Genomic DNA, 13,233 nt, shown 5'->3' on the forward strand with positions numbered 1-13,233 from the left:
TGATAACTTAATACACGAACACTACGTTTATACACTATGCGAGTACTAACTCCATACACGAACACTGCAAAAACTCGACACTTCCAAAGCCAATTATCAAACTATTACATCATCACTTCACCACAATACTCTATAGTTTTACAGCTATTGCTTCTTTGCTTGTTGTAACAACTTACATAGGTATATAACCTACTAAAATAAGGACTAGAAGCATCATTCAATTTATCTTTATTACTCCCCGTTGTCCTATTATAAGTGTACTATTTTAACTTTTGAAAATTTTTCTACGTTCTTCACTCTACATGTCCTTTATTGGTTCCAAATTCCAATTAGCGACTAAGCTGGAATTTACTAATTTAGGTATATGGACTTTGTGATCATAAAGTTTTTCTACTTTGTTCACTCTACATGCCTTTATTGGTTCGAATACATCATAAGTTTTTTTTTTTTTTTTTTTTTTTTTTTGTAATATTCATGGGATCCTCACCATCAAGTTCCTCTATTTGAGTCAACTACAGTTTATTTATTTATTTGATCATCTGATTTGTTGAGGAATCGGGTGAATAAATGTGGTCAAGCTATTTCTACTTATATAGATCGAGAATTTAATAAGAACTAGGTTTAGATTGAAATATCTTTAAAAAAAAAAAGGTTTAGATTGAAACGAGTGAAAAAATAATTCACACGTTGCTTTGAGAAATGATTTCGTTCGGTAATATTACCTTATTATTTTTACCTATTTATTGAATCAGAATATTAATTTGGGTCAATTCAAAAAGAAAAATTGAACTATTAAATTACGACGAACATAATACAATATTTAAATGTAGAGTATGAAAAAAAGAGAAGTTATTATTCTATATTATTATTATTATTATTATTATTATTATTATTATTATTATTATTATTATTATTATTATTATTATTATTATTATTATTGTTATTTTTTCCAATTATTATTATTGTTATTGTTATTTTTTCCAAAGGTAAGAATATATTAATATCACTAATTATATACACATGAAGAGTATATCCTTACCCAACATGACTTCAAACATACCTATACAATAAAAAACAACAACTAACACTAAATCAACTGCAATTTGTGATCAACCGACTTCAAATCACACATGGATGCAGCCTTTGTAACATTCTTATTATTTTTAACCTTCAAGTTGGTCATCTTAACCCGAATAAAATCCGTAACCTCCTGGCATACAACATCCACAAACTTCTTCAAATTCATGAACAGTCTCTTATTTATTTTTTTCATCCAGACAAAATATACAGTTGCAACAACGTCTATTCAGAACATTCCTTATATCCTTCAAAGCATGGTATCTTGCAATGTTATTGTTATTATTTATTTTTTAGCATTATTGATTTTTATTAGTATAAAATAAATTGTACCCCAACTTTTGTAACTAAAATTAACCAAGCACGGTGTGAACCGTCAATATTATCACAATCGAAAATATTCACAATAACCGTTACTTTAAGGGCTAAAACGTCATTTGACAAAAGTACAAGGGCATAAACAGATTTAAAATCATACACAAATAAAATAAAAATACAGTTTTTTCACCGAGAAATCATTCCTTCTCTCTCTATACATATAGCTGTATATTCATTCCACAATCCACACCCTTCACTCTACTTTCTCTCTCTAAAAAAATTCCTTCAATTCTTAAACATTTATGAACTAATTGAAATGCATTCTAACAATTGATCAACATAATGATATATACATGTATATATGCGTACACATGTAGATATAGCCTGTGATTATCGAAACTGTATAGACATTAAAGATGCCGATGACTAGATACGAGATAAGAAATGTATATAGTTTAGCTGATCCAGAGCTTGTCAAAGCAGCTGATAAAGATGATCCTGAAGCTTTGCTTGAAGGTGTTGCCATGGCCGGTCTCGTTGGCGTTCTTCGTCAACTCGGTGACTTAGCAGAGTATGTACTAAATAATTTTAATTTCATTTCTTATCGATATTATGTTATACGTGTATCATTGCAGTAATTTGTTTCGTTTTGATAATTTATATAACATTGCAATGGAGGCGTGAAACTAGGGTTTTATTTCTGTTATTGAGTAAATAGAATTCAGTTTGCTTAACGTTCGTCAAATTTACGGTGAGAAATTGGAGTTGAAGTAAGATATATTCGAATTTGAACGTAATGCGATTTAGTTTCGATATAAAATCATGAATGACGTGAATGAGGAATTTGTGATATGGAGTTCTAAGTTCTTCCTTTAGTGATACGAATTTAGCTAAAATAGTGATATATAATTAAGTAGAATCAAGTGTCGGATTTAGGTACGAAAATCTGTTAATTATGTTTAATCAAGTCTACTTAGTATTTAAGTTCTCACTAATGGAAATACAATTGAGCTGACAAACATTTTAACTGTAAGATCAAGCTCAGAATTGTTGTCTTGTAGGTAGAAATTCTGCTAATATATTGAATTAAGTCATTATTTGGATTTCACGTTTTGAAGTGTACTGAACTAAATGTAGCTGAATGTTGAATGACATGGTATGTTAAAGGAAATAATCGTACTTTTGATTTATAAGTCTGGATGTGTGTTAGGGTTCATATCTTGTATGAAATCAGAATCGTGAGAGACATTTGGTGAATCGAATTATGTTTCATGTAGAAAGCTATTTTGATACTCTTTAATTGGACTCGAGATTGGGGAGTGTAGCAGCTTATGGTATTTCGTTTTCTCATAGCCTTTGTGTATCGAAATGAGGTAATATTAGCGTTACAGTGTGAGGTTGTAGATTTCAGATATTAACATGGATATAATAAATTAGATGTAGCTTTAAACTCCTCCGTTCTCTTGGTACGGTATTCTACAAAAAGTCCATTTCTGATTAGTAAGTAGAAGAATGATATAACTGATTGTTCTTCGTTACAATTGCTTTCCCCCAAGAAATTGCACGTGAGTATAAAGCTTGACGACTTTACTAAAGATGATAATGAGTATCTATTGTTTAATAACAATGGACTTACTATATCATCAAAAGATTTTTGGAAATTTATGGTAGCTAAATCAGGCAAACCATGCTTCTTAAAACCAAAAATTGAGTATCGTGATTAGGAAACAGTTCTTGGGGATCGTAAGGTCAATGTATACTAATGTTAAGAAACCAAAGAACTCTAATGGTTGGGGTGTATACTCTAGATAGAAACAATTGTCAAGGTACACACATAGTGCATCTAAACTTAATACTCCATGTTTAACAACCCCAAGGGGTGGCCTAGTGGTTGGATGCTTGAAAATTCAAAGGAGACCCAGGTTCAATCCCCACTAACTACACTTTGGGGTCTTGCTTTTCAAATAAATAATAAATAAATAAATCCATTTTTAACATCATGTAGCTTGGCTCAATTTGAAAGCATTAACAGAAGCATTAGTGCACTCTCATGGAAAAATCAGTGGGGCACAAACTTGCTGCAACTTCTATAGGGCTCCTGATTATAGCCTTTGTAGGTGCTAGTACAAAGTTGTAGCAGACTTGCGACAAATTATAGTTTTTATAAGATTGTAGTCACACTAGACTGAGATTGTAGTCACACTAGACATCATATGAGTATGAGTGTTGTGGCCTTTGTTAGTAATATGTTACTGTTAATCTTACGTAAGACATTGTAAAAGAGCTGCAATGAGGAAATGTGGTGTGGGGTCAAACATTAATCCAAGAGTGTATGTAATTACTACAAGCCTGATTGTGTTTTAGAGATGTTAAATATACTTTTATCATTTACTGTACTTTCATTTATCCTATGAGTCTAACAAAAGCTCACATCAATTTCTGGAGGTTTGCTGCTGAAATTTTTCATGGCTTGCATGAAGAAGTTATGGCAACAGCCATTAGGGGCCATGGTCTACTGGCACGTGTTCAGAAGCTTGAGTCCGATATCCCTTCAATTGAAAGGGAATTTCTGTCCCAAGCACCTCATTCAGACTTCTTTCTCAATTCAGGTAAGATAGTTGCTCCCAAATTTCTCATATACCGTCTTATCTTGAAGTGCCACCTCCAACTCTCATATTTTTCTACTGCTATTTCTACCAACTTCATCGTTAAGGATGTGCGCTTATCTTCTTATTTCTAAATTATGTAGTAACTTCAAATAAGTGGATCAATGTCTTTGCTTTCTTACAAATGAAATCATGTTTAAAACAATTTGTAGTTGGTTACTACTAAAATAATCTAATATTTACTGATCATATCAGACACACTTCTTAATTATAAGAACTTCAAAAAGTTGACAAAAGTTGTTTCTGGTCAACGAACCCTACCCAACCTATTTTGACCCGTATTAAATATTGCTGGTTTTGACTCGCCACTCGACCCACCCATTTTACCACCTCAACCTAAAAACTGCCTAGTATTTAGCATTACCAGGATGCTGAGCCATTTGATGTGAAAAATTTACTTAGTTAAAAGGCCATACTTTACGTGACCAATTCCTGTGAAAATTTTATGCTACAGGTATTGATTGGCATCCTAACCAACAGTCACAACAAAATCTTATCACTAAGGGAGATGTACCTCGATTTATCTTGGACTCTTATGAAGAATGTCGTGGTCCACCTCGATTATTTCTTCTAGACAAGTACAGTCATTGCCCCTTGAATATTCTGGCATGCCTTCTACACCTTGCCAAATTTACCAACTTATGCGGCTCTTAAACAGGTTTGATGTTGGTGGTGATGGGGCATGCTTAAAACGCTACACTAATCCTTCGGTGTATAAAGTGGACCCATCTTATGAAAATGAAACTGCCGCATATCAAAGTGATAAAAGGATCAGAAAGACAGAGGTAAGTTCAGTTGAAGTCAATATTTTGTCTTGGACTTGCTGGGAACGGGAAATTATTCATAGTCTTGCTTCTTATTTTATCTGTGAAGCTAAGCATTAGGTAGCTATGGAAGCTTCCACGCATTCAGGCATTCACTTATGACCGGGGTCTATTTTCGTTTTGATCACTCTAATCGGTCAAATGGCTAAAAATAACAGTCAAACAGGGATAGTTCAAACGTCCTCCAAAACGTATATTCAATTCCTAGTAATGCAATCCTACAGTTATACCTAATATCCATAGCTACCTAATTAGTTAAATAATTGCTTGGAATGCCTATCAGTCGTTTTTTAGTGAAAGCATTTTACAGAAACAACTATTTATCTCATACTCAAGTATTTATTAATACTGAACAGAAAAAAGGATCAAGATGGATTGGGGGAGAGACTTCAGATGCTTCACATGCCAAGTAAGACTTTTATTTTCATATTTTCATTATCCCCAATCAATTTTGCTACTCAAGTTTATGTTTCATCTCAGTGGATCAAGTATAAGAGCTTAACTTTAAAGGAAACAAGTCAAATGGGTCAAATATCCCACAAAATGTTTTTAATGCATAAAACCCCCTAAATCTTTTCATCCGAGTAATTAGAATAATGTTTAATATTATATCTATATGATAATACCTTGATGGACTAAGTTTTTGTTGAAATATTTTGATTTTGGACATATGTATTGTTGGTCAGCCCATCTTGACCTGTTAACTCGCCTGCATGATCCAATCAATTATTTTTAGTATTTTATGATCTACAAGTCTTCCTGCATGAACCTAACTTATTTGGAATTGCAATATAGCAGACTCCATCAGTTATTCCTAGAGGAACGAGTGCAGACTGGTCCAACCGTACCTGCACGTCGTGTAAAACTGAAGAGAAGGACGCACAAATCTCCATTGGAATCTGAGTGTGGAGAAAGTTATGTGAACAAGTTACAAAGTTCTCCATTAGACTCTGAAAATGGAGAAAGTTGCATAAAAAAGTTATTCAACTCTCCATTAGACTCGGGAAGTGGAGAAAGTAGAATAAACATGCAATCAAAATATCCGTTGGACGATAAACATGTCCATGCTGTTCCTTTTGGTGAATCATCTTTGACGTTAGCTTCTGATGCTATTAATGAATCAAGGCCTGGAGTACTTGATAATATGATGAGTGCAGCTTTGGGTTCACCAATGCAAAGTAGAAGTCCATGTGTGTTCTCAAATCTGCAGAAAGCTGCATGTGAGGGTTCTACTAAAAATCATCAGAACATTAAAATTCAGGAAGAGGTAGATGAGAAGCAAATAGTAGTTGAAGAGGAAATTAAAGCAGATGCTCTTCAAAATGGTTTCTCATCTGATGATGTAGCAAGTGAGACGGATAATTACATGGATGCACTAGCTACAATGGATTCAGATACTGAAACGAGCATGAATCAGGGAACATGTTCTGATGCATACAAAGATCAACTTCAGTCTCAGTTATCAGATTCTAAATTTACAGAAGACTTGACTGCATCTGAGGTCGGGAATAACTCAATCAAGCAGAGAATAACTCTGTCTGTGGATTCTGATACAACAAGCACTTCAACTGATATTGCATCCCCAGTTGGTACTGAATCTCCTCCACGACCCTTTGCATGTTCCGAAATTCCTTTCCATCCACGAGTTCCTCCACTTTCTGAAAATACTCCAAAAACCAAACTTTCAGAGGGTGATGTCATGTTAGATACATGTAATGATGCAAGAAAGGAGCCAAATGTTAGCTCGGATATTGGTTCAGCTCCTGAAATTGATCAACTAGCTATTTTGGAAGAAGTTACATCAAATGAAAGAGATTCAAATCCAGTGTCCTTAAACCATAATGAAACTATTTTCAGTCCTAGAAGAAGTGAAGGTCATCAAGCAGATCATAAAGGAACTTCCGATTGTACATCTGAACAGTCAGAATGTCTTCCAACAGCTGTTCATGGTCTATCTTCATTCTCATTTGTTAGAAATCTCAAAGGCGATGTAGACAACAAGCTTCTTAAGGACACCTCTATCCCTATGATTCCTATTCCCCACATTTTGGACCCAGATAAAGTTGATTATGCAGAGAAGAATCATAGTACTGGTTCCGTTGTCAGTAAATGTAGTCCACCGCATGCAATTATTTCACATGAGCATCCTAGAGACGTTCATGATGCAGATGTAGAACCTAATGGAACTTCATTTACTGATGATGTTCCTGTAGCTGAAGAGAATGCAAAAAATTCTGACATGTATCCTCTACCTGAGTTGCAGATAAGAGAAACGGGTGATGGGGTCTTGTGTGAATCTGACTCGGTGGAAGAAACAAAGTCAAATAACTCAGAAATTGAAGTTGTCACTCGTGCTGTTTCTGGTCTTGCTGTCGAAGTGGAAACAGAATTAGATTTGAATGAAACAGAATCAGTCAACATTGTGTCTGTCCCTAATAATGTTGATAAAAATGATGGTAAAGATCTTGAAGAAGATGCAGAATTGAAGAGGGTAGATGAAGACTCAATTAACTCGGAAATGGAAGCTGTTGTTCTTCTCTCTAGTGATTTTGATAAGGATGAGGATAATGGTCATTCTACTTTTGAGGATCACTCAGTTATTAACCAGTTATGTATCATTCAAGAATCCATTGAATCCGGTGAACAAGTCAAAGGCAACAAGCTTTTGGTTCCTTCTGAGACTTGTGATGATCTGAATAATGTTGTGCATGTTCCTGATAATGTCGGTAAATATGATGGTGAGGATCTTGAAGACGACACGGAATTGAAGAGGAGAGAAGAAGACTCTGTTAAGTCGGAAATGGAAACGAGTGTTATGGTTCTTCTACCGGTTGATATTGATAAGAATAAGGGTAATGATCATTCTACTTTTGAGAATCACTCAGTTATCAATCAGTTATGTATTCATGAATCCATTGAATCTGGTGAACATGTCGAAGGCAACAAGCTTTTGGTTCCTTCTGATACTTGTGATGATGATTATGTCCTTAGTAATGTTGATAAAATTGATAATAAGGATCTTGAAGACGGTACACATTTGAAGGGTGGTGTAGATGAAGACCCTCTTAAATCGGAAATGGATACGAGTGTTGTAGTTCTTCTACCAGTTGATATCCCTAAGGAGGATGATGGTCTTTCTACTTTTGAGAGTCACTCAGATATCAATCAGTTCTGTACTTTTCAAGAATCCACAGAATCTGGTGAACATGTTGAAGGCAACAAGCTTTTGGTCCCCTCTGATGTTTGTGATAATCTGAATAATGATGTTAGTAGCCCATCTTCAAATCAAAAAATCCTGTTGGGAGATGGTCGCTCCTTTTTTGCTGATACAGAACAGGTTGTTATAAATGATTTGGGCTCTCAACCTGTTGACATTACACCTTGTGATGTTTCAAATGTCAAATTGATTGATAGTACTTCTGAATCAACTTTGTTCAATGAAGCCGATCATAACGTAGAATCTAAGTATCTGGAAGATAAGATTGACCAACCAAATGATCAGATTGATAATATTGAGGCTCTAGAGTCATCCCCTCTAGAAGGTATAGTTGACCAACCCAATGGTCAACTTTGTGCTGGGGGCTCTCAGCTATCCCAGTTGGATTCTCCGGACCATTTTGTTTCTCATATGAAGGGTATAGAAGAAGTCACTCTTAAATCGGAAAAGGAAGCGAGTGTCGTGGTTCTTCTACCAGTTGATATCTGTAAGGAGGAGGATAATGGTCTTTCTACTTTTGCGTCTCACTCAGATATCAGCCAGTTCCGTACTGTTCACGAATCCGATGAATCTGGTGAACATGTTGAAGGTGACAAGGTTTTGTTTCCCTCCGATGTTTGTGATAATCTGAGTAATGATGTTGATAGCCCATCTTCAAATCCAAGAATCCTGCAGGGAGATAGTCATTCCTCTCTTGCCGAAACAGAACGCGTTGTTTCACATGATTTGTGCTCTCAACCTGTCGACATTACACTATGTGATTCTTCAAGTGTAAAATTGATTGATAGTACCTCTGAATCAACTATCTTCACCGCTGCCGATCATAACTTAGAATCCAAGTCTCTGGAAGTTAAGATTGACCAACCAACTTATCAGTTTAATATAATTGAGGCTGCAGAGTCATCCGACAAACCCAATGATCAACCTTATGCTGGGAGCTCTCAGTTATCACATTTGGATTCTCTGAACCATTTTGATTCTCATACCGACTTGGAACTTACAAGCCAACATCTAGTACAGAATGATAATCAAGTGATACCGATACATGAAGAAGACTTGCAATCCACTCCTGAATCTTATTCAGTACCAGTTTCTGAAATGCCACCTACAATGGAGTTGTGTCAACCAGGCAGTCATGACATCAACCTCTCTGATCAAGCCAAAAGACAATCAACTCCACCATTTTTGGGTTTTGGCATACTTCCTCAGATAGCTCCAGTCAAACGGGTCAATATGCCACCATCACCCCCTCTTCCACCTGTGCAATGGAGGATGAGAACACACCCAACAGATGGTGATCAACATTGTGATGATCCATTCGCATCAACCAACGTAGAGCCTCAAGAGGTAGGTCACTCAAAAGTAGACGAGATTGGAAGCCTGTATGGCGACAGTCAGAAATCTCAACATGATGTGGTGATATCGAGTCAAATGTCATCACCAGTGTCTTGCTTACATACAGAAGATCATGACAACTCATCTGTATCATCTGAAGCCATGGCCCCACAAACAGACTCATGTAGCATCCCAACAACTTGTGAAGGAAAAGTATTTTCGCCATCTGCGAACACTTATTCACCTCCCGTTGCTGATAAAAAACCTGATAACATCCCGCCAATTTATCCATCTACACCCAATGAACATCCCGAAGTGGTTGATCACTCAACAGAAAATCAGACATTTGAACATGGTGAAGGCAGTTCCAGTAAAATGTCAGTGCCCAACTCCAGCTTACTCACTGGAGATCATGGTAATTCATCTGTTTCATCAGAAGCCAAGGTGATACAAGCAGCAGTTAAAATCGAGCACTCTAGTATCATTACAACATCTGACCAAGAAGTGTTTTCGCCTTCCTCTAACCCTAGTTCACTTCTTCCTGTTGTAAATAAAATGCATCATAACCTCTCACCAGTTTTTTCATTTCCACCCGCTGAAGATCCCCAAGTAATTGCTCGCGCAACAGTAAATCAGATTAGTAATCTGGATACAAAAAATCAGAAATCTACCAGTCTCATGTCATTACCCAAGCCCAGGGTGCATACCGAAGTTCATGACAGGCCATCTGCATCATCAAAAGCAAAATTTGCTGAAAACTCGGTGCTGCAAGCAGCTGTCTCAACCACCTGGGGACAGGAAAATATTTCGCCGTCATCAAACCCATATTCATCTCATCCCGTCATTGATGAAATGCCAAATAATATTCGTCTTATGAAGATACAGCAACCTCGTAGTCCTCTCATTGTCGACAAAAACCAAGTAATACCAATTTTTTTAATAGTCAACAAGCTAATATTTAGTAATAGATCTTAAACTAGTTTGCTTTGATATGAACAGTTGAAGAAGGTCACAGATGGAGCCATGACACTGACACCACCAAAGGTAGAGGAACATGACTCGATACTGGATCAGATACGAGCAAAGGTTAGAAACAGTTGGAAAACTCGTTTCATTCTTTCTAGAGGTGGAAATAATGACCCATTAAGTTATGAATGAAAGTATTGACTTGTTTTTTTTCTCTTTAACTGCTCAAAGGGACAAACCAACTTACATACAAGAGTAGACCAAAACCGTAATTTTAATGTATTACTGCTCATAGATCATTTCATTCATAATTTTAGATTATTTTCCAAATATACTTTTTAGTCACATTTATCACTCTAACTATTTGTTGGGGTCAACTCAACCTCTTTTGAAAAGTTACCCACCCGTCCAAGGAAACTTGTTCATTATTTTCTTTTCTCTCTTTAAAGGCTGCTGTTTTTGTTTATTTGTTGTTTCCTTAGTTTTGATTTGATTCTGACAGTCCTTCAAGTTGAAACCGGCAGTCCAGACTAGGCCAACAAACATTCAGAGTCCTAGGACCAATTTGAGAGTAGCTGCTATTTTGGAGAAAGCAAATGCGATTCGCAAGGTATGTTTCTCTCTATTTAATACTATTGGTATGGCTCCACAGAGTGGCGAAAGATGGTGCAGAATGGAGGCCCCCCCCCCACCCCCCCCTCCCAAAACCCACCCACCTACCCAAACACACAAATAATTTAGTAAGTTTTTGAGACAGCTGATTGACTCTTTGAACCATTGTGCTTGCCTTTTTGTTGTAAAATGTACAAAACTTGTGAAAACTGAGGAAGTTAGAAATGTACAAGACATTGAACTTGGGAATTGGATAATTTGTTTTCCAGTGTCACAAAAAATAAAGGTTGCTTTCTATGAAAAGTAAGTGTGATGAAAACCTCAACTTGTTCTTAACTTGAGGCTCAGTAGCATTAGGTTTGTCTGGTTTATGTTTTTCCCTTTTGGTGAAAACTAGTTTTCGAACCCTCGCCAGAGGTTCAGTTTTCAATGTATTTTATTGCGTTTAGTTTATAAAATTATTTCGTGGCTAACGATGATGTCGTTGAACCGCAACTCGGGTCGAACTAAAAGGTATAACCCGTGAAAGATTTAAATGTTATTTTAAATTAACAATATATGTGCATCTCCGCGTTTCGCTATGGAATTGTCGACTTTTAAAAATTTAACGCAAAATCAACGTGTATGAAAAGTACACCAAATATTTAGCGTTTTTTAAAAAGAATCCGTTTTGCGTATAGTTAGTGACATTGTGTTCGTAAAATTATTTCGAGTTTAACGATGATGCCGGAAAAATTTAACTCGTTGCGATCGAGAAGATATGACCCGTTGAATATTTGAGTGGAGTTTATTTAAGATTTTTTATGAAAATATTGATTTGGCAATTTACCCCCCTGTTTGGGGGCCGATTTTAATGTTTGAACAAAGTGTGGGGTTTTTATTGACAAAGAGGAAGTTAGTTAAAAAAAAGGCAAAATGAAGAAAAATACCCCTTATACTATTCAGCATTTTTGTCTAATAGTTAATTTGGTAATTTTGACCCGCTTGATTACAGATGGGTTTTACTGCATACGACCTAAAACTTCTTTCTTCAAAATATTAGATTATACTATTGCAACAGAATAATTTGTTAAAGCTTGTGTGTGTGACCATAAAGTATCAACCTGACGTCAACCCATTTGACCTGCACAAATATTACCTGCTTTTATTTGCGCAAAGAAATATAACAACAAGAATATATATGTTTCATTTACAGGCATTTGCTGGAAGTGATGATGATGACAGTGATGATTGGAGTGACTGATGAAAAGAAACATCAAGTGTCGTTCTCAAGTCTGCAAGTATTCGCACCATTAAATTCCATCAATTTTTACAGGTTACCACAATATCTAATATTCTCAATGGCAGTTTGAGGTACGCTGCCTGCACCGTTTTCCTGATCTACCGCTTCTCTTACTGTGTTTAGTACAGTGTTCTACGTTTCTTATAGATATAATTCTCAATTCTCATATACATGTCAATAAGTAATCTGTGAGTCTAGTGTGTGTATGAACGATGTCGTTTCATTTAGCTGTATATGTGCATTATGGTAAACTCGATAATGATGCAAAGCTGTGTTGGAGTAGTCACCTGGTTTAATGGTTTAGTACTTGTGTTGCGTGCAAATATTATGTTTCAACTAGAATTTCAAGTGATGTGGTATGAGATCTTATTGCTTGTTACTATCATAACTGGCGGTGCTGTAATGTCAGGTTTGCAACAATTTTGATATCAGTCATAGATCATAGATGTTTGATAAACAAACAATTTGGACCTATTTACTTCTAATCTAATATCTAATACTACATGTACATCTTAATTTGAAGTTGCTTTTTTGCTCCTTTGGATTCATGTTTAGATGAAGATGAATCAACGATCTTATAGAAACTGAATGCAGATGATATAAATTCGAATAAATGAATTGTATATGGAAATTCGATCCCAAAAAAAAAAGGCAAGAAGCCTCACAAACACTCACTAATAAGTAATAAGGCTCGGTAGAAGCAAGCCTAATACAGATGCATCGACCAAAATAGCAGTTCCATACACACATGACACACACAAATCACAAAACACCAATAAAACGCCAAATAAAAGACCTAAACGCCTATACACCTTTTAGGAGATGAGTGCTAGCTGTCCAGATCACCCAACACTTACGCCTCAATCTTATTCTCTTTAATTTTAAATATGTAATTTTAGGGAGTATTTTTCACTCTCACTCTCATTAGCTGGAACG

At 35.8% G+C, this 13,233-nt stretch overlaps 1 protein-coding gene across 1 annotated transcript; it reads left to right on the forward strand.

Moving 5' to 3' along the window:
- The first annotated feature begins 1,811 nt into the window (after nt 1–1,811).
- On the forward strand, nt 1,812–12,632 carry LOC139845047 (uncharacterized). Its single transcript, XM_071835274.1, has 9 exons — nt 1,812–1,966; nt 3,841–4,004; nt 4,516–4,639; nt 4,720–4,846; nt 5,242–5,294; nt 5,684–10,358; nt 10,437–10,523; nt 10,906–11,013; nt 12,211–12,632. The coding sequence occupies exons 1-9, from the start codon at nt 1,812–1,814 to the stop codon at nt 12,256–12,258; spliced, it is 5,541 nt and encodes a 1,846-aa protein (XP_071691375.1). The 3' UTR covers nt 12,259–12,632.
- Nucleotides 12,633–13,233: the final 601 nt, after the last annotated feature.

The sequence above is a fragment of the Rutidosis leptorrhynchoides genome, chromosome 1, assembly GCF_046630445.1.
Source record: "Rutidosis leptorrhynchoides isolate AG116_Rl617_1_P2 chromosome 1, CSIRO_AGI_Rlap_v1, whole genome shotgun sequence".
NCBI classification, from domain to species: domain Eukaryota; kingdom Viridiplantae; phylum Streptophyta; class Magnoliopsida; order Asterales; family Asteraceae; genus Rutidosis; species Rutidosis leptorrhynchoides.

Coding starts and splice junctions, on each gene's coding strand:
- LOC139845047 (XM_071835274.1), top strand. CDS start 1,812: ATGCCGATGACTAGATACGAGATAAGAAATGTATATAGTTTAGCTGAT. Junction 4,005..4,515: donor AGACTTCTTTCTCAATTCAG/GTAAGATAGTTG, acceptor TTTATGCTACAG/GTATTGATTGGCATCCTAAC. Junction 4,640..4,719: donor CGATTATTTCTTCTAGACAA/GTACAGTCATTG, acceptor GCTCTTAAACAG/GTTTGATGTTGGTGGTGATG.